The sequence below is a fragment of the Triticum aestivum genome, chromosome 5D (assembly GCF_018294505.1).
Source record: "Triticum aestivum cultivar Chinese Spring chromosome 5D, IWGSC CS RefSeq v2.1, whole genome shotgun sequence".
Lineage (NCBI taxonomy): Eukaryota > Viridiplantae > Streptophyta > Magnoliopsida > Poales > Poaceae > Triticum > Triticum aestivum.
The window spans coordinates 398,915,612-398,935,964 of record NC_057808.1 but is presented as its reverse complement, the minus strand read 5'-3'; the positions used below and the strand labels follow the sequence as shown (position 1 = coordinate 398,935,964).

Here is a 20,353-nt window from a genome sequence, read left to right as displayed (position 1 = left end):
GTCAAGCGCTGCGAGGCGGAGGAGGTGGAGTACTGCCTCCGCACTGGGAAGACGTCGCGCACCAGGGAGCTGCTGGCAAGGGGCTGCAGGAATACTGGCCCCAGGAGGGATTATTAGTTTTAGTATTGTTCGTTTTCAATTTTATGCATTGTACCTAGTAGTTAAGTATCATCACGTATATGTGATAATATTATATATATATTCTGTGATGAACCAATGAACAATTAATATATATATATATATATATATGTATATATGTATATATTATAAATTCCATTTTCTATCTGTTTTTATATACTAATTTGAATCTAGCTGTTATCATCCACATATACAGAATGGAAAGCGTATATACACACATTGAAACAGAACATATAAGAACGGAAAACAGAGTACAGACATTGAAACAGAGCAATAGATAGAGCAATAATATGATTGATGTGAATGCATAGCTATCCACGTCGAAACGACTCAACAAAATAAAATGCGTCCATGAGACCATGACCAGCAGCCCTTACCTACGGTAGCTTTTGGCTCTGCCTGAACTCGTGCAGGCATTCGTCCAAGCGGTCGACACGCTCGCGGTACATCTGGAGCGCGATCTCGAGCTCCAAGTTGGCTATTTCATCGAAGATCACCAGCTCGAGGATGTGACGGCCATGTTCCTCTACTGCGCCCAGGTGGACACCTGGGCCAAGGAGGCGGTCGAGCCTACCGACCAGCGCGTTGGCATTGAGCGGGCCGCGGACAAGGCGAACGGCGCGACCCATGCGAATGGCGTGGCGGGCGTCCGGTGCAAGTACGGCGCAGCCGGCCTCTGGTGCAAGTACGGCGCAGAGGGCCTCTGCCCACTCCTGGCGAGGAATGGGGGTACTGGCAGGACATATACCCAGCTGCGACGCCCTGTCGATAGCAGGCAAGCGCCGATGGATCCGCTCTTGCTATGCGGCGCGCCGCGCCTCTCGCTCTGCTGCGCTCCAACGGTCTCACCTTGCGGCGAGCCGCAGCCTATCGGCGCGGACGCGCCTAGCTTGCTCTGCGGCGCGCCATCGATCATGTTGTGCGGCGAGCTGCAGCCTATCGGCACTGACATGCCTATCTTGATCCGTGGCACTGAAGCGCCATGCGCCAAGGGTCTCCTCAACCCTGGCGATGACATGCATCACGACGTCGTCCATCGCGTTGCCGGGGAGCGCCTCGGCCTCGACGGGCTGTGGCGCCTGCTCGTTTTCCTCATCGACGAGGTTGATGGCAGAGGCAGCGCTTTGGTGGGTTGGCATGCTTGGAAAAGGTGGATGTGCTACAGGCTGCGCTTGTTGCCTCCATGCATCGCGCGCCACCTAGGTTTATGCACAATATCGCTGGGTGGCGGGAAACAGGTGAGTAAATGGCGGGAAACGGTGGCGTGTTCATAAAACACCATCAATTAATGGAAACTTAGCATATAAGGAACATCGAGCTAGCACAAGAAGTAGATGATGATCAGATGAACACGGACCACACTAGGGAACCCGTCGGTGATGAATTCATCAATCGCAAACGGTTGTATACTAGCAAGCGTTTGCCCACAACACACATGGCTCCATCATAACAGGTCGGATGGATCAACTGTATGCCACGTATCGCACATTGTCAAAAAGTAATGCAGTGGACCTTCTTTAACATGTGTTAAAAAAAAGGACCTTGAGGTTAATTTAACTGATGAGATGGATCATAGAGGTCATTTAATTTGACCTGTATGGACAATCCCATCAGATAATTTAACATCAAGACAACTTCCCATCCAGTCACCCATCTGATGGCTGCTTCAGCTTGAGCATAGTTAACTTGAGAGTTCTCTTAGATGAGCTATTGGTGGAACAGCTAGTCCTTGCTAATATAGGATGCTTCTTCTCATCCTTATTGCGTACCCGGATGACCGCCCGTCGCTCAATGGCCAATAGATGTTGTGTAGACAGAGCATATCACATATGTCTTATTAGAAGCAATCATCTATGTTATTTTCGGTCTTCACACACATTTCTAATTACAGACCTGTTTGCCGCGTATCGCACACATCTTGTTATATAGAACCGTTTCTGTTCTCTTGTCTCAACACAAACAGTTCATCCGAGTGCACCGCATGCCGTATATCGCACACACCTTGATCTGGCTGACCGTTACTTTTATGTTGCCTAATCACAAACAGTTCATCCGAGTGAACCGTATGTTGTATATCACACACACCTTCATCTGGCTGCCCGTTTCTTTTGTTCCTCCTCATCGCAAACAGTTAATTGAACTGAACCGTATGCCCTGCATCGCACAAGTAACTAAAATCTGAACCGTGTTTGATGCATCCGTCATTGCAAACGTTTTGCACCTTTTTGACGGTTTTTTCACACCACCGTTTGCGATTATTGCATCGCACACAGTTTCGTCGAAGGGTCTCTGATCGTAGTGTCACGTTAGCAGCATCCTGCAGTAGTGTCTCGTCGGGATCGAAGGCTTGGCCTTGGCCCTCGGGGTGGAAAGCTTGACCATGCCCCTCGTAGATGACGTTCTCCATGAAATCACTGAAGTCGGGGTCGTCTTGCGCCGGCGTCGCATTGGGCATTCCATCCAACAAGTTGCGCTTGTCGGGAAGGTTGGCCATAGGAATCGACCGTGGCTACTTTCCCTTGCATCCTGGTGGCCGACTGGTCGGTGCCACCTAAACCAGGTGCGACGTTAAGGTCGACGACGGCCGTGAGGGCGGGGGTGGCCGACGCGATCACGCCGCCATCTGGCAACGTGGAGAACCGGGTCGCAGCATGCTCGTGTGCTGGATGAACACCGACCGTCTGTGGTGCTATGAAGGAGTTCAGCGAATGGCCATGTGAAGGGCGAACGGAAGATGAGCATGTGCTCGCCGCGGCCATGGTGGCGGCGGAAAGAATGGCCAGTGCAAGCCAGCACAACCCTAGCGCGAGAGGGTGTGCGTCGTCGCTGCCTATGTGGCCTTGGCAACGAGGGCCTCGTTGTCCTCAACGAAGGCCTTGTGTTGCACAACGGCGACCTCGAGGGCATACTCGACAGCAGCTTTCCTCTCCGCCTAAACGACCCTCCGGGCTCTCCTCTTGGTCGAGTCGGTCGTGCTCCGCCGGCGTGAGCTCCGTGCTCGGCTACTTCTTCTTCCTCGTCGCGGGACGGGAGGTGGTGGCGGCCGGGACGACAGCGACGGGTTGCTTCGGGGCCCCGACCATGGAGCAGGAAGGGGCGGGGGAGGGCGGGAGCGTTTGTGTCCTCGATGGACAGGCCAGGTAGGACAAGGACACGCGTCCCATCTGTCTGTGCATTGTCTGCTTCAACGCAAGCGCCCGAAAATGGGTCAAGTTTGTGACAGAAAACGAACGTCCTTCTGTTTGCGGCCACGCGTTGGGCCGCGATTTATATACATTTCAATCTAAACGGACGCGCCGGACTAAATGAGATCGTGGGTTGGAGTTGGCCTTATGGCCACGGCCTGCACGAAACATTCGGTGGTGGAAGAGGGAGGCGGTGGGTAGGCACGGAGGAGAAAATCACGACGAAGTGTGCATGTTGCTGTCATTCTAAAAATGTTGAAGTAACACTATCTGGATATATTCTGGATATAAATAAAACTGTCGTTTGTTTATATAACAATTATACGAAACCAAAGGCAGACTAGCAGGTAAACGAAAGAGAACAAGAAACATGGATCAGGATGCAGTGGGTCAATGACATGTGGGCCAGCCTCCAAGCTTAACCCCGACGCGGCGGTGTCCTGCCAGCCAGGTGCCAGCTGGGCGCGAGAGAGGGAGGGGGCGGGCGAGAGAGAGAGAGAGAGAGAGAGAGAGGGGCGGGCGAGAGAGAGAGAGAGAGAGAGAGGGAGAGAGGGGGAGGGGGAGGGTTTGCACTTTCACGCAACATATCACTCCACGGAATTTCTATTGCAGTCTGCCATTTGCGAGTATATATGTGGCTTGATAAGCCTTGGGGAAAACTAGGTGGGAGCTGATGAGGCTAGAAAGAAGGATGAGTGTTCTTAGTTTGTGGATATTTGCCTAGCCAAAACATGGCCAAATGATCACAAATTTGATGTACTACTACTAGTTATCCATCTGGTAATAGTTTGTTTTTGAGTCCTGCTATACAGACGATACTTTCCATACGATCCATGTCCAACACACCAGGTTGAACCATCCGTGAGTTGGATTCAAAGTACAGCAGGCCACTGGATGTTGCATCGTATGAGGATCGGACAGGGAAACGTCGTGTGTGCAGTTGTTTCGTTTATTTTTACTAGATGGTCTAGTTCATGTAGCCTGTATAGTCACTAATATGAATTAATTGACTACATACCATTTGAGAAACATATTCTTACTATTAATATCTGTAATTTTGATATATTTTGTACTAGAAGCTAGCATGCGATGCCTCTCTTCCATAATATCAATTTTTTTGGTTATTAAGATACTGCCTAATACCAAAGTATGTTTGAAACATATTTATATGCTGTTATTATCAGTTGAATATGGTATCTTCACATTTTGAAGATTGATAAACAATCAAGAATATTATATATAGCAGTTCCTGCCAGTTCACATTTCCCTCCTCTGTTGTGATTACTTGTGGTGCCATGGCTGCACGTTTGCTCTATGTTGTGAAGCATTTCCAGTTAGATTGTTATAATCGGAGTTAAGGACTAGCCAGAGAAGTGTTGGACAGCTACTTCCATGTTAGATGTTTATATAATTGTATAACCACTTCCCAATATACTAAAATTCAAGCAAATATATCTATGTACATGCATTTGCTTATCCTATTTCTTGCTAGAAAACATGTTTGGCTTCATTTGACCAAACTGAATGCTATTATATGGCAGTGAACAAGTAGTTAGACAAATACCATAAAATCATTTATAAGGCAATCTTCTGTTCTGTTACAACTAAAAGACTATTCTTATCTATTTTTTCTTTAGCTTTTTTTCCAATGCAAAGCTAGTTGCATCTTCTTCAAGTTTGCAATGCATATGTACTGATAATCTCTCAAAAAAAGTGTAGGCATCCTTTACTCCTTTTAGCTTCTCATGTGTTCATTTTGTCAGTTAACCATGTGTATTGTCTCGTGGTTTTTAACAAGAACACCAGTTTTGAAGTCAAATGATCCCTTAAAAAACACTTCAGGTTTTCTCTGCACAATCAATCAGGGTTGTCAATGAGTTCTAATGAGCATTCATTTCCGCAGGTTAAAGACATTAAAGAGCTTTTTGAGAAGAATAAAGGGAAACATGTGTGTTCCGCCGAAAATATGGTGGTATACCATGATGGCGCTAAGCTTCAAAATATGACCCAGGTGGGGACCCTTGACTTAGAAACATGGAACAGCATCCTGATTACTTCAGCAGAGGTAATTTTTTTGCCACATAAATCTTAACATCTATACAGTAAGCATGTGTATATACTTGTGTTAACAACTTACAGTGGGTTCTTTTCTGTTGCAGGATCTGAGTTTGCCCACCTCCGATTCATTACAAGAAGTAATGGTGGATGACGTGAGATTCTCACCTCCAAACTACTCTTAGTTCAGTTCGTTTTCTTCAGATGTTGTATTTAGGCTTGTAATAGTTGTTACAAAGTTCAAATCTTGAGAAGTTGTGAGAATCATGGAATCTTGCAAACTCTAAACCAACTTTTGATTTCTTTGCTATGGAAACCACAAATGAGGTGAAATTAAATTATTCTTGTAGGCTTGTAGCAAACTGTAAACTGGAGAACTTATCTTAACCCAAGCTAAGATAGACATGGATCTGAACCCAGGCTAACACCTAATTGCTTATTTGTATTGCAGGGTTTTAGTGTGCCCATTGATTTCTTTCAAGTGGAACCTACAAATGGAGGCCAGTGTGGTATGTCGATTGTTGCTTTAACACATCACACTTTGGAAGTATTAGCTACTAGCATACTCATTTCCTTGGTATCTCTTTGATGTCACGGCAGATGCTGTCAAGAGTTCAAGTTCTACAAATGAGGCTGCACTGCCTATAGTTGAGACTGTACCTACTGTTGCTAAGACTTCGCCTATTCCAGCCGATGAATCTCTTCCTTCATATATGTTGTTTGGAAGAGTATTGGCCCCTGCGTCTCCTGCAGATTTTACGGGTGAGTGGCCAGGGAATGAAGTCCACATAACCCCTTGAGGTTTCCGAAACCGGCTAATCCACCCCCTCAACTCTAAAACCGGTTTATTAGCCCCCTGAGGTCTCTAATACCAGCCAGGACACCCCCTAATCCCAATTAGAGTGGTTTTTGCCGGTGGTTTTGCTTGCGTGGCCCTGGACCATTGCCACGTCGGCTTGGTGGCGTGGGTCTCAGACTTAACTGCTCGTCCTATTGTTTTGGCCTCATTCTCCGTTCTTTCCTTTCGACGACGCGGCGGCAGGGCAAGACGTTATGATCGGCGCTTGACGGGAGGCGGCGGGTGACGAGCAGGTCAGTCCCTTTCGACGACTCTAGTGCTTGTGTGTCAAAGTCGGGTTTTTTTTAAGATCGGAGAGGGGTTTGGCGCTAGGTTTGAGATCCTTTGTTCTTGTTTGTTAGGGTGATCACGCTTGCAGGAGGCGGCTTGACGACAAGCAGGTGAATACCAATCTCCCCGATTACTCCAGCTGAGGCGCTCTGCTCGTCCATGCCAGTACACACGTCCTTCTCTATGAGGACCATGTGTTGAAGCTTGCACGCCTGCAGTGCAATGATGCACTTTTCCTTCCTTTTGACTGACGAGCAGCACGATTGCACTTACTCATTGAAACAGGCCGACCATTATTAGTACTAACGCACCACACCTGCACCGGACAAGTGGCTGTTCAGTTAATGTGCATACCGTGCGTATGGTGTTATCCTTATACGTTTGAAAAGTCCAGGTTGTAAAGATTTTTTTAGTAGTTCTAGTCAAATTCAGAAGATCGAACTGAAATCCAACGATTTTGATTGGAGTAAGAATACAGCTAGGATGTTAATACAGCTTACCCGCAGCACTAGTCGTAGTATTACATCCTAGCTTTCTTTTACTTGTGTGATCATCATAATTAAACAACTGGCCTGCCGACTACAGTAGCCATTAATTTTTTTTAGAGTGTAGTAGCCATTAATTAGCTGCACCACAATCAGTAGGGCCCTTTCGGACACCTGCTGGAACTAAACAACTTTTGCTAAAGGTCATGTGTATTCCAGGTTGCATACCTTTAGCATTAACAGGACCTGGGCATTTTAAATTTTTAAATATAATGAACTCTTCATATTAACATTGTTATGTGAGTTCAGTAATTTGTAAACATTCAGAAGCAAATCCTAGTTTGTGATGGTTTGATTGCATAGAGGTTCAATCTTATATATGTGCAGATCGCTTATATATGTTTTTTTGTTATTATTTTTCAGATATGAAACCACTCAATTACCTATCCGTTCGGTTTCATTTCCGAGGCGAATTACATCATGATGGAATTCAGTGGAAATATTTGGATGGAAGGTCAGGAATGTCCACAATTGAGTATGACAAATTGTGTCTACAAGATTTGAAGAAACACCTTGCAGATCATGTTTCTTGTTCTGATGAGGTACTAAATGCCACAACTTTGCATTGGATGTTTCCTTTAAATGGCAAAGGTGCTCTGGTTATTATGGATGATGAAGAATCGGTCCTTCAAATGGTCAAATGTGTAACTGATGTTGGTGTTATAGATCTTTATGCTAACATGCCAAAAGAGCCTAGTGCCAAGACTAGTGATTGGGAGGTAGAACAGGGAGAGGGACAATGGGGAGAAGAACAACAAAAACAATGTGTAGATCAGCAGAAAAATTCAGAGGAATGCAAAGGAGGTGCAGAGGAGATGCAAGAGACAGCTGAAGATGCACGTGCGTTTCATCAGCCCTAAAAGTTGCCAGTTTTTAGGAAGATTGTTAAGGGTAGTAGCTCCATAGGAAAACTAAAGGTGGCTGAAGGGAAAAGAAACAAAGGCGGTGAAGATGAATCCACAAGCAGTGATAGCGACTATGAGGTTGGTTTAGAAGATGAAGACAATAGTTCTGCTGAAGATGAAGAAACAATTGAATTCAGAAAATATGCAAGGGAACTTAAGAACAAGATCACGAACAAGATGCTTGGGGAAGAGGATGAGAAAGGTGTTGATGTGCCAGAGGATTTCCTTGTCCCGGAGGATTGCAAGCTTGATGATGGTGATGGTGATGTGACACCGTATTTTGACAGTGCAGATGATTTCTCTTATGATGAAGCAAGTGATGGGGATGACATGCTTAAGAGGAAGAAGACAGAGCACAAAGTTTATGATAGTACTTCTGAAATTCCTTTATTCTCTGTTGGTATGGCCTTCCATGACAGTAGGAAGTTCAAGAATGCATTGGTGAAGTATGGACTGAAAACGTATCACCACTTGTTATTTCTAAAAGACGAGAAGAAGAGAGTAAGTGCAAAATGTAGTGGCCAGGCTGTCCTTGGAGTATTTATGGATCCATTACCAGCAGGTCTGATTGGTTGCTAGTAGGGAGATACAACAATGAGCACACATGTATTCCAAGAAGGGACAACAAGTTGGTCACATGTGGTGTCATTGCAAAAAAGTACTTTAGGCAAATCAGGGACAATCCATCATGGAAGGCAGAGCACATTCAACAAGCTGTTCTTCAGGATCTAGTGGCTGATGTGTCCATATCCAAATGCAAAAGAGCAAAGAAACTTGTTATGGAGAAGATAATTGATCTATCAGATGGTGAGTATGCTAGAGTTTATGATTATCAACTTGAGTTGCTTAGAAGCAACCCAGGTAGCACTATTGCAGTGACATTAAATCCAGAAATTCTTGAGAGCAATGTGTTTGAAAGAATGTATATGTGTTTAGATGGTTGCAAGAAAGGATTTCTAGCAGGATGTAGAAGAGTTGTGGGGCTAGATGGATGCTTTCTGAAGGGTGCATTCAAGGGGCAATTGCTTTGTGCAATTGGTAGAGATGCCAATAACCAGATGTATCCAATAGCCTGGGCTATAGTAGAGGTTGAGAGCTATGATTCTTGGTATTGGTTCATTGGGTTTCTTCAAAAAGATCTCCAGATAAACAACAATGGTGAAGGATGGGTGTTCATCTTCGATCAGCAAAAGGTGAGCTAAATACTTTTTTTACTCGTACTGTTGTTATGGATCTAGTCCTATGTTAGGAAGGCGTCGAAGGAGGTGGTGGCGGCTAGTGTAGGTATGGTTTTGTATGTGAGATTGTTTGCTAATGTGGTTTTTTTGCTTCTCTTATGTAGGGTCTCATCAGGGCAGTCAATGAGCTTGTGCCCCAAGCAGAGCATAGGATGTGCGCAAGACACATTTACGCTAACTGGAGAAAATAGCATAGGGACAAGGTCTTTCAGAAAATGTTTTGGGCATGTGCCAAGTCATCGGATAGAAGCCAGTTCAATTACAATAGGGCTAAGCTTGCACAAAAGACAGTAGAGGGTGCGAAAGACATGATGAAAACTACACCAGAGTATTGGTGTAGGGCCTACTTTAGGATTGGGTCTTTTTGTGACTCAGTTGAGAACAACATGTGTGAGTCATTTAATAATGCCATCATGAGATCTAGGTTCTATCCGGTATTAACTGCAATGGAAATCATTAGAAAGAAGGTCACTGTGAGGATCCAACAAAACAGAGCAAAGTCTGAGAAGTGGTATGGAACCATTTGTCCAAATATTTTCAAGAAGTTGAAGGTCAACATTGAAAGATCTGCTAGGTGTCAAGTGTTGTGGAATGGAAAGGATGGGTTTGAAGTACCGGAAGGTGAGCATAGGAGATACACAGTCAATCTAGAAAACTGGACATGTTCATGTAGATATTGGCAACTTTCCGGATTACCTTGTTGTCATGCGGTTAGTGCAATCTACACCTGCTCTAGAGATTTGGATCTCTACATTTCACCTTGCTACTCTATTGCTGAGTACAACAGAATTTATGATCATGTTCTTCAGCCTATCAATGGACCAGAAGATTGGCCAATTTCTGAAAAACCTAGACCTCTTCCACCTAAGAAAAGAACACAGACTGGCAGGCCCCAGACAAAGAGAAGGCAGGAGGAAGGAGAGAAACCTAGGAACCCATCAAAAATGTCAAGAGCAGGCACTCAGGTGACATGTTCAAGTTGTGGAACTCAGGGTCACAACAAAAGAAAATGTACGAATAACAATACTGCTGGTAATAAAGAGCATGCCAACTTCACAAGAGCAGCTACAAGGAGAAAGGCCAAGCAAGCAAGAACAGAGGTGCCCCTTTCTATCTTCTTTTTTTTGCATATTTTTTCCTGACATGTGCAAATTTGCTAATCTTAACTGTTTTTAATACAGCAAGCTCATGTTCCATCAGCACAACAAAGTTCGGCTCCTGGCCCATCAACACAAGAAGTTCCTCCAGCATCTAAGCCACCAAAGAGGAAGAAGAAGGCCTCTGGTGCGCAAAATAGTCCTTCCACTGCACCTTTCTATGAGAGAGCAAAGAACAGAAGGAAATCACTGATACAATCATCTCAACCAACATCTGGAACATCTTCTTATCAACCAGCACCTAGGGCGACATCTCAGCCAATGCCAAACCAATCAAGATTCTAGTGGTGGTTACATGGCAATAACTAAACTTCTAGTTATTTAGCTACAATGAGATATAAATAAACTTGTGGTGCATGGCTGACTGTTATGCATTTTCTGGTCATGCTATATTATGTAAAGCTAGTACTTCTTCCCTATTATCTGATACATGTACTGTTTTCTGATGTGGGGCATGACTGGGTATTCTGTGATATGTTCCTTATTGCATTCAGAAAAATGTGTTCCTTCGAAGTTAAGCTGAAACTGTACAGAGAATTCTGGGCATGTCTTGTTTCTTAATTATGCTATTGCCAATTTGTAAGAGTGATGCTGATGTAAACAAAATGCTGCAAATTTGCAACCATGATAGTTGCAATAACATAGTACTTTCAGTTAATAAAAGCTTTCATTCATGACAGCAAGAAAAGCTTGCTTTCAGATTACATATATCTTTGCGTATGCAATAGATTGCAGAGCTACAAGTACATTCCCTTAAAAAATTGCATTATCTGAATTCTCTCTTCTCAACTAGACTGAGACGACCATACCAGCAACAAAATCTAAAACTAAAGAAACAACCCACAATATCATGATAAAGGCACATGTCCCTTTTTTTTCTTCACTTTCATATCTTCATATACAGCTGACAATCTCCAATGCAACTGCAACATTGATCTATCTTGCTCTTTCTTGTGCATTGCTCTCTCTTGCTCCAATGCTCTTATAAGATGATGAAGTTGTTCATTCCTCTAGTCCAAAAAAATGCAGAAAGACACCACATTAACAAGCAGCAAAATAAATACCGAATGAGAAGGAAGAACTTCATTAACCTGGTGTCATCGTTCGCAAATGTAGTGCCTCCTGCAAGTTTGGTGCTTAGAGCCTCCGATTGAAGTCAGAAAAAATTCATATGCACCAATACAAAATTAAGTCATTAGCATGTCCCAAAATATATAATAGAATAGGTTAGGAATGCGAAATTAACTGGGTGAATGAGAAATTTATATTAACTTGCGAGTATTACTTCACAACGATATTCAGTTTGGAGCTCTGAAGTTGTCTTGGCTATACTAAAAATTCAGTCTGATGCTAAGCTACGTACAGTAGCAACAACAAGTGAATCAAAGAATCAATTGTGTTGGCAAATTGATAATAATCGGTACATATTCTGGGTAAAAAGATAACCTGTACACCAACATCCATTTTTCTTTTCTCACGAAACCAGCATCCACTTCTTACCTGAAGAACAGGAAGAGATGAACAAGAACTATAGGGGATCGGCGGCCCGCTACGGCTAGACGACGAGTCAAACAGGAACTCCAAGACAAGCAGCCGCTGCTCCATTGAGCCATGACGAGGGCGGTCCTCGTCCAGGGCGCTGGAGAATGGGGGATCGAGGGAGGAGGAATTACGTAGGTGGGGCGGCCATGGAGACACACAGGGAAAGGGAGGAACTACAGAACAGAGGAGGACGAGACTCATCTGGCGGCCATGGCGGCGAACAGGGGAGAAGGAAGAGGGGAACTAGGGATTGCGCATACCGGATTGGGGATTGAGTAAAACTTCACGCGCGTCCTCGTATCTCTTCGCGCCTTCCACCAAGCCGACGTGGCAATGGTCCAGGGCCACGCAAGCAAAACCACCGGCAAAAACCACTCTAATTGGGATTAGGGTGTGTCCTGGCTGGTATTAGAGACCTCAGGGGGCTAATTAACCGGTTTTAGAGTTGAGGGGGTGAATTAGCCGGTTTCGGAAACCTCAGGGGGTTATGTGGACTTCTTTCGTGGCCAGGTGGAAAAGCTTTCCCTTTTGTAGGTTGTCTAGGTTGCAAAGGGACTTTTTCTTACCAGCTCTTTTGTTTTCATTGTAGATCAACTACTGTCCAATAGTGATATTCATGGTTTCAATATCGTGAATGAATTGTTAAGTGACATAAACGTGGGGCCACCAGGGTGGATTAAGAAGAATCATGCCCTAGCGTTACTATATAATGGAGCAATGTTTTCAATTGATCATGATGTCCAAGAAGGTGAAAAGCAAGATGGGTTAGTTTGGGTTATTAACTCAACCAAGTCTCGCATATCCAGTTCAGTTAAAGGTTGTAAGGCTGCATCAGATGAAGAGTCGACAGAACATTTCATTAGTACTATGAAGGTACAATACAACACTATTTGTCTTTTAGATATATATGTTTCTGTAAGCCTTGTTTGATAACTAATGGTTCGAAGACTGGGGATAGGATAGTGATCTGAATCTTAGTTAAATTCTGATTCTTAGTGGTTTGAAGACTGGGAGTAAGATAGTGCCTTTAGTCTTAGGGTGTGTTTGAGAGATCTTTGCTTCACCTAAACTTTGCTCCGCCTTTAAACTCTGGAGCCACACAACACTGTTTTGGGGAAGGTTGGCTCCAGATCCACATAGATGGGCAACACTGATTTAGAAAGAACGGGGAATTAGGGAGGGGCAGCTTACTTGAGGCGCGGTCTGTTGGGGAGAGATGGGGGGGAGAGGAGGCCCGGCGTGGGCAGCTATGCCACCGGGGAGAGGAGTGGAAAATTACCATGGCCACGGTCGAGGAGAAGAGAGGCAACGGTGGCGTGAAGGGTGCTGAATCTAGGGGTGTATCCAGTGGCAGTTGTGGTTAATTCTCTATCAACTACAGGGCCAGGTGGACAATCCGCTCCCCCCAAAATATGGAGCTGTGGATGTCTGTAGCACTACTCCACCATATTCACTACTGAACATGTGGAATGGAACTGTCCCATACACACCCTTAGTCAACTTTTGATTACTAGTGCTTCACTGTCTCTATCTTAAATTTCTTAATTAAATAAAATATTTATATCTTTACTCGGTTGATTTTATTGTTGTTTTGCACTAATGCTGCATATGTTAAAATGCAGGAAAAGGATGTCAAAATAGATAGGTTCGAAGTAAGAGGAAAAGCATGGACTCGTCGAAGGCTTGTTCTGACAGGAAGTGATGGTGCGTTCCATGTGCTGCAATGGAAACAACACAAAACAAGAAAGGTGCATAGTTTCTTTTTTGTTTCTCTTTTTGGTTCCCGTGCCTATCCGCGCGCGCGTGTGTGTGTGTGTGAGAGAGAGAGAGGGCGTCTGTACAGGCATGATCCTTAATTAACTACTACTATGAGTAACTAGAATATATCATTTGGAGATGAATACATCATTATTAAAGGTAGCACTACTTTATAATGGTTCTTGCATCTTATGAAGTGATGCAAGTTTTGTGCAACTTCTTTATATGAGCACGCTGGAGAGCTGTGTACCATTTCATTAGGAAGAAGGAATAAAGATAGAAGGGAGAGAGCGTAAAGACCCTCACCCCAAACATGCTCCACGTGACCGCGCACACACACAGATATAAGCTAGTACAGGATCGCCACTCACACACACATGCACATGACCAGCTGGCCCAGGGGAAGGACCAAGTGTCTGGGGTGAGCGACCTTAGGAGCAGCTCATGGAGTCCTCAGCCACCAGCCAAACATCACAGAGCGCTCTCAGTTGCCACTTTTTGTAAGACCTTTTTTTACGGGTACACTTTCTGTAAGACCAGTGAAACACGGGCTAGTTCCGTTAAGCACACAACCGTTTCCTATGTTTCCACATCTCACAAGCAACTAAGATGATCAGAGAATTGAGCCTTCTCTGGAATTCTTTAGCCGCACAACCAGCTTGAGAAACAAATGGCGTAGTAGGCTAGGGCACAATGGTATTGGTAGCTAAGCCCAACCTTTTGCAGAATGTACGTCCATACTTGCCGAGCGAAAACACACGAAAAAGTATGTGCTGGATTGACTCTTCCGCCTGATAATAAAGAGGGCAGGCCACAGAGTGCGATTGTCCCCTCTTGGCGAGGCTAGGAGTCCAACGAGTATCATTGATGGCAAGCCAAACGAAAAACTTGCAGCGCAATGGAGCCAGCCTTTCCAAATTCTTTTCCATGGCGCAAATCCGATTGACCCGCGGAAGAATGCATTGTAAGCTGACTTGCTGGTATATGAGCCTGACCATGTAAGCCGCTGTCGATGCTGATCAGGAGTGTCTTGTTGTAGGATTGGACCATCCACAAAGTCCCATATATGTAGGTCTATTAGGACTTGGACAGTGAGAGCTCCTTAATGTCTGTAACCCATCTGCTATGGCTGCTTGACAGCTCCTTTAGAGATCAACTTGAATAAGTTTGGGGCCAATTCAGCAACTGTTCTATCCTGTAACCATCAATCAGACCAGAACATGGTGTTCTGTCCATTCCCTTCAAAAGTTTCCACCGCAACACTGTACAAAGCTTGGGCATTTCGCGGGACTTGGATGGGTACCAGCCCATGGCTGCAAGGGCTGCAAGGCGTCCTTTTCTGCATCCATCGGATTCAGAGTGCCCACCCTAATATTTCCAGTTATGTATGCCCAGTCCTCCATATTGGATTGGTCAGTTTACCCGCTCCCATGAGACATGACAATTATCACTATTAGCCTTTCCAAAGAAAGCCCCTGTGCAGCTTATCAATGGCTATCACCCATTTTGGCAGATCCAAAGCAACCATATTGTAGATGGGAATAGCGGTGAGTGCCACTCGTACTGTAATGAGACGGCCATCACAGTTCATGAGGGACACTTTCAACCTGGGAGATTATCTGCCATCTTGTCAATAAGCGGGTGTAATTCAGCCTTAGTGGGCTTCTGAATAGTAAGTGGAAGGTGGAAGGCCAAGGGTGGTTCAAGGGAAATCTTTTATTTCACATAAATGGCCTCTTTGCTTCACAAGGAATTTCAAAACACAAGAACAAGAAGAATACAGGATTGAAGTGGCATGCCCACTTGACTCGTAATATGATTAGCAGACAGTGTTTGATGCCATATGAAAAATAAAGGAATTGTAAAAGCAGGTTGGAGTGGATGCTAGATTTCCTATGGAATGTAGTAAAAATGATTCCTTAGGAAAATTCCAACAGGATCCAATCCTACGAATCAAAAGGAGGTATGAAGGGACATGAAACGGAACCAAAAGCTTTAGAAATATCCAACTCAAGGAGGATGTGTGGTTCCATTTCTATTGTAAACTTCTTGCCATTTGCTGGACAAGGGGAAAATTATCATGTATGCTCTCGTCCCCTTGATAAAACCACCTTGGTTGATAGGACACTATGCCAGGCAGCAGTGGTGATTGGGCATGAGCTTTGCAACTAACTTAGCAAAACTGTGAATAAGACTCATGGGAGGGCCTGCAGCACATCTCCCTTGACCCCCCCCCCCCCCCCCCCCCCTCCCCCACAGACACAGACACACAGTCAGCAAGATTTATAGGAACGACTAGTAAACCCATCTGGCCCCAGTGGCTTGTCCAAAGGTAGGTTCCTAATGGTTGCCTAGACTTCCTCAGTAAAAGGTTCATCCAAGGATGCCAAGTCATGATGGTGCTTGTGGGAGGCCTGAAGGTTTGAAGTGTAATCTCTCGTGAGTTCAACCGAGAAGGAACTTTTGTACAGTGTTGAAAATTTATGTGGAGTGTTTTGTTGTTGCTTTGAACTTTTTCCTTTGAACTCACTCTAGATTTTTTTATCTATTATTGATAAATTTTGTGTCAGCATTATTTTTATTTCTCTTTCGCCTGTGATATGTTGATTTTGTTGTTTTCTGTGGTGGTTCTATGGGCTGGCCTTTTATACACATCGTACAGAGGGCCCGTCCATGTTCAGTTGATAGCAAATAAAAAGTGTAGACACCAGTGACTGACTAAAAGAAATAGGCAACATAAGTTTAGACAATCTATAAGTTAAGTTTTATTGAAAATGTACTCGTCTGAGAAACATTCTGATCATTTTATCTTTGATTGTAGATGAATGTTGGCTCGGCAACTACTTCTGGTGAGAGCGAGCGGCTGTCACGTGGGTTGGAGGAGGAGAACTCAGCGGGAGTCAAGGAGCTGAGGGCTTTGATTCAAGGTGTTGAAGCCAGAATCAGTGCACAGTTGAAGGACTTTGAGACAACAATTTCCACTCGGTTCTCTCCGTTCGAATCCCGAATTCAGAGCATGGACATACGACTACAGGCAATAGAGCAGGAGAGAGCCGAGTCTACGGGGACCAATGTATGGTAGAGTGATGGAGAGATAGTGTAAGTAAGTTGATGTGGACTCAAGCGTGAGGGATGTGTATCCCTTAGCTACTAAGACGATGTTAGCCTAATCACTGCCGCTTTTTACACTGCGGCTTTTTACACTAGAAAAACGGGAGATTTGTAGATCACCGCCATTGACGAGAAGCCACACATCACACTTGGCTTGCATCCTATGCGTTGTTTCTTCTTTGATGTATGACTGCACGAGCTTGTTTCAAAAGAAATTAGAATTTATATTAGCTCTAAATAATTGTTTACATGGTTGTATTTTCGATGATGAAATTTTAAAAAAGTAGATTGGCTTGGACATATTGTATGAAATCCGTCCGTTAGTCGTTAGCTTGCAAAAGCGTCTTACATGGACGGAGTCACGGAGGGAGTATTTTGCAATAAAAATAAAGATGTAGTTTAATCTGTCTATTGCTTTTGACAGATAGATAGTATGAACAAAAAATTGGACGCCGACTTGTTTTTTTTAATAGAGAAAGGCCGACTTAGTTATGATATGACTTGGGCGAGTAAATAGCAAAAAACTATCAGTTTACAGGCTAGGGTTCCAAAAAACTACCAACTTTTAATTTTTCTCAGAAACCTACCAATCGTGTGGTCCGCTGTTTCAAAAAACCCAAATCACCGAGTCTTTATCAGTTGATCCTGATTATGACAGGTTGGGCCCGCACCTAAAACAAACCGTTAGTTTGACCTTAGTTCGACCGTTAGCTTACATGTGGAGCCCACATGTAAGTTTTCTCTTCCTCTTCTCTTTCTTCCTCCTCTCTATCTCTTCTGTTCCCTCCTCTCTGCCTCCCGTGCTGGCCCTCTCCCCTCCCGAGCTAGCGACCCACCTCCCCCTCCCAAGCCGGCGATCCTTCCCACCCCCCAAGCCGGCGACCCTCCCCCCAAGCCGGCGCCCCTCCGCCCATCCCAAGCCGGCGACGACCCTCCCCAGCTGTGACGCCCCCGATTTGACCGTACACTAATCATGCACGCAAATGTGTACGACCAAGATCAGGGACTCACGGGAAGATATCACAACACAACTCTACAACATAAATAAGTCATACAAGCATCATAATACAAGCCAGGGGCCTCGAGGGCTCGAATACAAGTGCTCGATCACAGACGAGTCAGCGGAAGCAACAATATCTGAGTACAGACATAAGTTAAACAAGTTTGCCTTAAGAAGGCTAGCACAAACTGGGATACAGATCGAACGAGGCGCAGGCCTCCTGCCTGGGATCCTCCTAACTACTCCAGGTCGTCGTCAGCGGCCTGCACGTAGTAGTAGGCACCTCCAGTGTCGTAGGTGTCTTCGTCGACGGTGGCGTCTGGCTCCTGGACTCCAACATCTGGTTGCGGCAACCAGATAGAAAGGAAAAGGGGGAAAAGAGGGAGAGAAGCAACCGTGAGTACTCATCCAAAGTACTCGCAAGCAAGGAGCTACACTACATATGCATGGGTATATGTGTAAAAGGGCATATCAGTGGACTGAACTGCAGAATGCCAGAATAAAAGGGGGATAGCTAGTCCTGTCGAAGACTACGCTTCTGGTAGCCTCCATCTTGCAGCATGTAGAAGAGAGTAGATTGAAGTCCTCCAAGTAGCATCGTATAGCATAAACCTACCCGGCGATCCCCTCCTCGTCGCCCTGTTAGAGAGCGATCACCGGGTTATATCTGGCACTTGGAAGGGTGTGTTTTATTCAGTATCCAGTTCTAGTTGTCATAAGGTCAAGGTACAACTCCGGGTCGTCCTTTTACCGAGGGACACGGCTATTCGAATAGATAAACTTCCCTGCAGGGGTGCACCACATAACCCAACACGCTCGATCCCATTTGGCCGGACACACTTTTCTGGGTCATGCCCGGCCTCGTAAGATCAACACGTCGCAGCCCCACCTAAGCACAACAGAGAGGTCAGCACGCCGGTCTAACCCTATGCGCGCAGGGGTCTGGGCCCATCGCCCTATGCACACCTGCACGTTGCGTACGCGGCCGGAAGCAGACCTAGCCTAGTGGCGTTCCAGTCCAATCCGGCGCGCGCCACTCAGTCGCTGACGTCAAGAAGGCTTCGGCTGATACCACGACGCCGGGATACCCATAACTACTCCCGCGTAGATGGTTAGTGCGTATAGACCAAATGGCCAGACTCAGATCAAATACCAAGATCTCGTTAAGCGTGTTATGTATCCGCGAACGCCGACCAGGGCCAGGCCCACCTCTCTCCTAGGTGGTCTCAACCTGCCCTGTCGCTCCGCCACAAAGTAACAGTCGGGGGCCGTCAGGAACCCAGGCCCACCTCTACCGGGGTGGAGCCACCTGTCCTTTCAGCCCCCTCATCAGAATCACTTGCGGGTACTCCTCGAGCCGACCCGACTTTAGTCACCACATGTGTCATGTATATAATGTATATAGTATATACCCGTGATCACCTCCCGAAAGTGATCACGGCCCAGTAGTATAGCATGGCAGACGGACAAGAGTGTAGGGCCACTGATGGAACACTAGCATCCTATACTAAGCAGTAGGATAGCAGGTAAGGGTAACAACTGTAGCAACAATGCAGGCTATGCATCAGGATAGGATTAACGGAAAGCAGTAACATGCTACACTACTCTAATGCAAGCAGTATAGAGAAGAATAGGCGATATCTGGTGATCAAGGGGGGGGGGCTTGCCTGGTTGCTCAGACAAGAAGGAGGGGTCATCGGTGACGTAGTCGACCACAGGGGCATCAGCATCGTCACGGGGTCTACCGAAGAGAAGAGGGGGGAGAAACAGTAAATACATAGCAAGCAAGTGCATAACAGGACAACAGGCAGAGCTAGACGTGTTCTAACGCGGTATGAGGTGATACCGGTGAAGGGGGGAAACATCCGGGAAAATATCCCCGGTGTTTCACGTTTTCGGACAGACGAACCGGAGGTGAAATGTTGCAGGTTCAATAGGTTAGGGATGTGTGGTGGACGAACGGGCTGCGTATCCGGATTCGTCTCGTCGTTCTGAGCAACTTTCATGTATAAAACTTTTTCATCCGAGTTACGGTTTATTTTCTATGATTTTTCAAAGATTTAAACAAATCCTGGGATTTCTGCATTTAATTTAATTCGAAATAATAAAAAGACAAATTGCTATGGGTACACAGGAGTGTACCCAGCAATGTGTGCATCTGTATGACATGTGGGGCCAGGGGCTGGGTTGACCCAGTCAATATTTTGACTAGTCCAATGTGAACAGCGTATGTGGGTCCCAATTGTCATTGACTCATTTTAATTAACAGGTTTTTGACTAAGTTTACTTAGCTTAATTAGGGGGTTTGGGGCTAAACTAATTAGGGCCTCCCTAATTAACAGGGGGGTCGGGCCCATGTGCCAGTGGCCCAAATCGGCCTCTGGTGTGGCTGTGCCCGTACGTACGTACTCGTAGAGTACGACGCCGGCGGCCATGGTGTTGGCCGTGGGAAGGCTCGGCACAGGGGGCGCGAGCAGGCCCGGGCGGAGGTGGGCGCCGCCGGCTGAGGCGGGCGACTGGGGGCGCGGCCACATGCGTAGGGGGTGAGCGTGGGCGAGGAGGCGTGCAGGCAAGGGCGGTCTCCGGCGGG

General features: G+C 45.6%; 3 protein-coding genes across 6 annotated transcripts; 2 read left to right on the top strand and 1 right to left on the bottom strand.

Annotated features, from left to right (window-relative positions):
• Window positions 1–7,440: 7,440 nt before the first annotated feature.
• Window positions 7,441–10,410, top strand: LOC123125130 (uncharacterized). 2 transcript variants are annotated; one of them, XM_044545659.1, is made up of 2 exons: window positions 7,441–9,150; window positions 9,300–10,410. In XM_044545659.1, exon 2 carries the CDS (start codon window positions 9,411–9,413, stop codon window positions 10,335–10,337), a length of 927 nt encoding a protein of 308 aa, XP_044401594.1. In that variant the 5' UTR covers window positions 7,441–9,150; window positions 9,300–9,410; the 3' UTR covers window positions 10,338–10,410. Both variants share the same exon structure in this region, with proteins under 2 accessions (XP_044401594.1, XP_044401595.1).
• A 590-nt stretch (window positions 10,411–11,000) lies between these two features.
• On the bottom strand, window positions 11,001–12,418 carry LOC123125129 (uncharacterized). Of its 3 annotated transcripts, none has more exons than XR_006461291.1 (3): window positions 11,853–12,404; window positions 11,444–11,474; window positions 11,001–11,362 (listed from the first exon to the last, which is right to left on the bottom strand). XR_006461291.1 is itself a non-coding variant. In XM_044545658.1 (3 exons), the coding sequence occupies exons 1-3, from the start codon at window positions 12,093–12,095 to the stop codon at window positions 11,201–11,203; spliced, it is 456 nt and encodes a 151-aa protein (XP_044401593.1). In that variant the 5' UTR covers window positions 12,096–12,396; the 3' UTR covers window positions 11,001–11,200. The 3 variants fall into 3 exon arrangements, 1 of the variants encoding a protein (XP_044401593.1); XM_044545658.1 differs by having other exon boundaries at window positions 11,001–11,360; window positions 11,444–11,496; window positions 11,853–12,396; XR_006461290.1 differs by having other exon boundaries at window positions 11,444–12,418.
• Window positions 12,419–12,593: 175 nt separating this feature from the next.
• Window positions 12,594–16,858, top strand: LOC123125128 (uncharacterized). The gene is made up of 3 exons (XM_044545657.1): window positions 12,594–12,767; window positions 13,517–13,642; window positions 16,474–16,858. Exons 1-3 carry the CDS (start codon window positions 12,612–12,614, stop codon window positions 16,732–16,734), a joined length of 543 nt encoding a protein of 180 aa, XP_044401592.1. The 5' UTR covers window positions 12,594–12,611; the 3' UTR covers window positions 16,735–16,858.
• The last annotated feature ends 3,495 nt before the right edge of the window (window positions 16,859–20,353 follow it).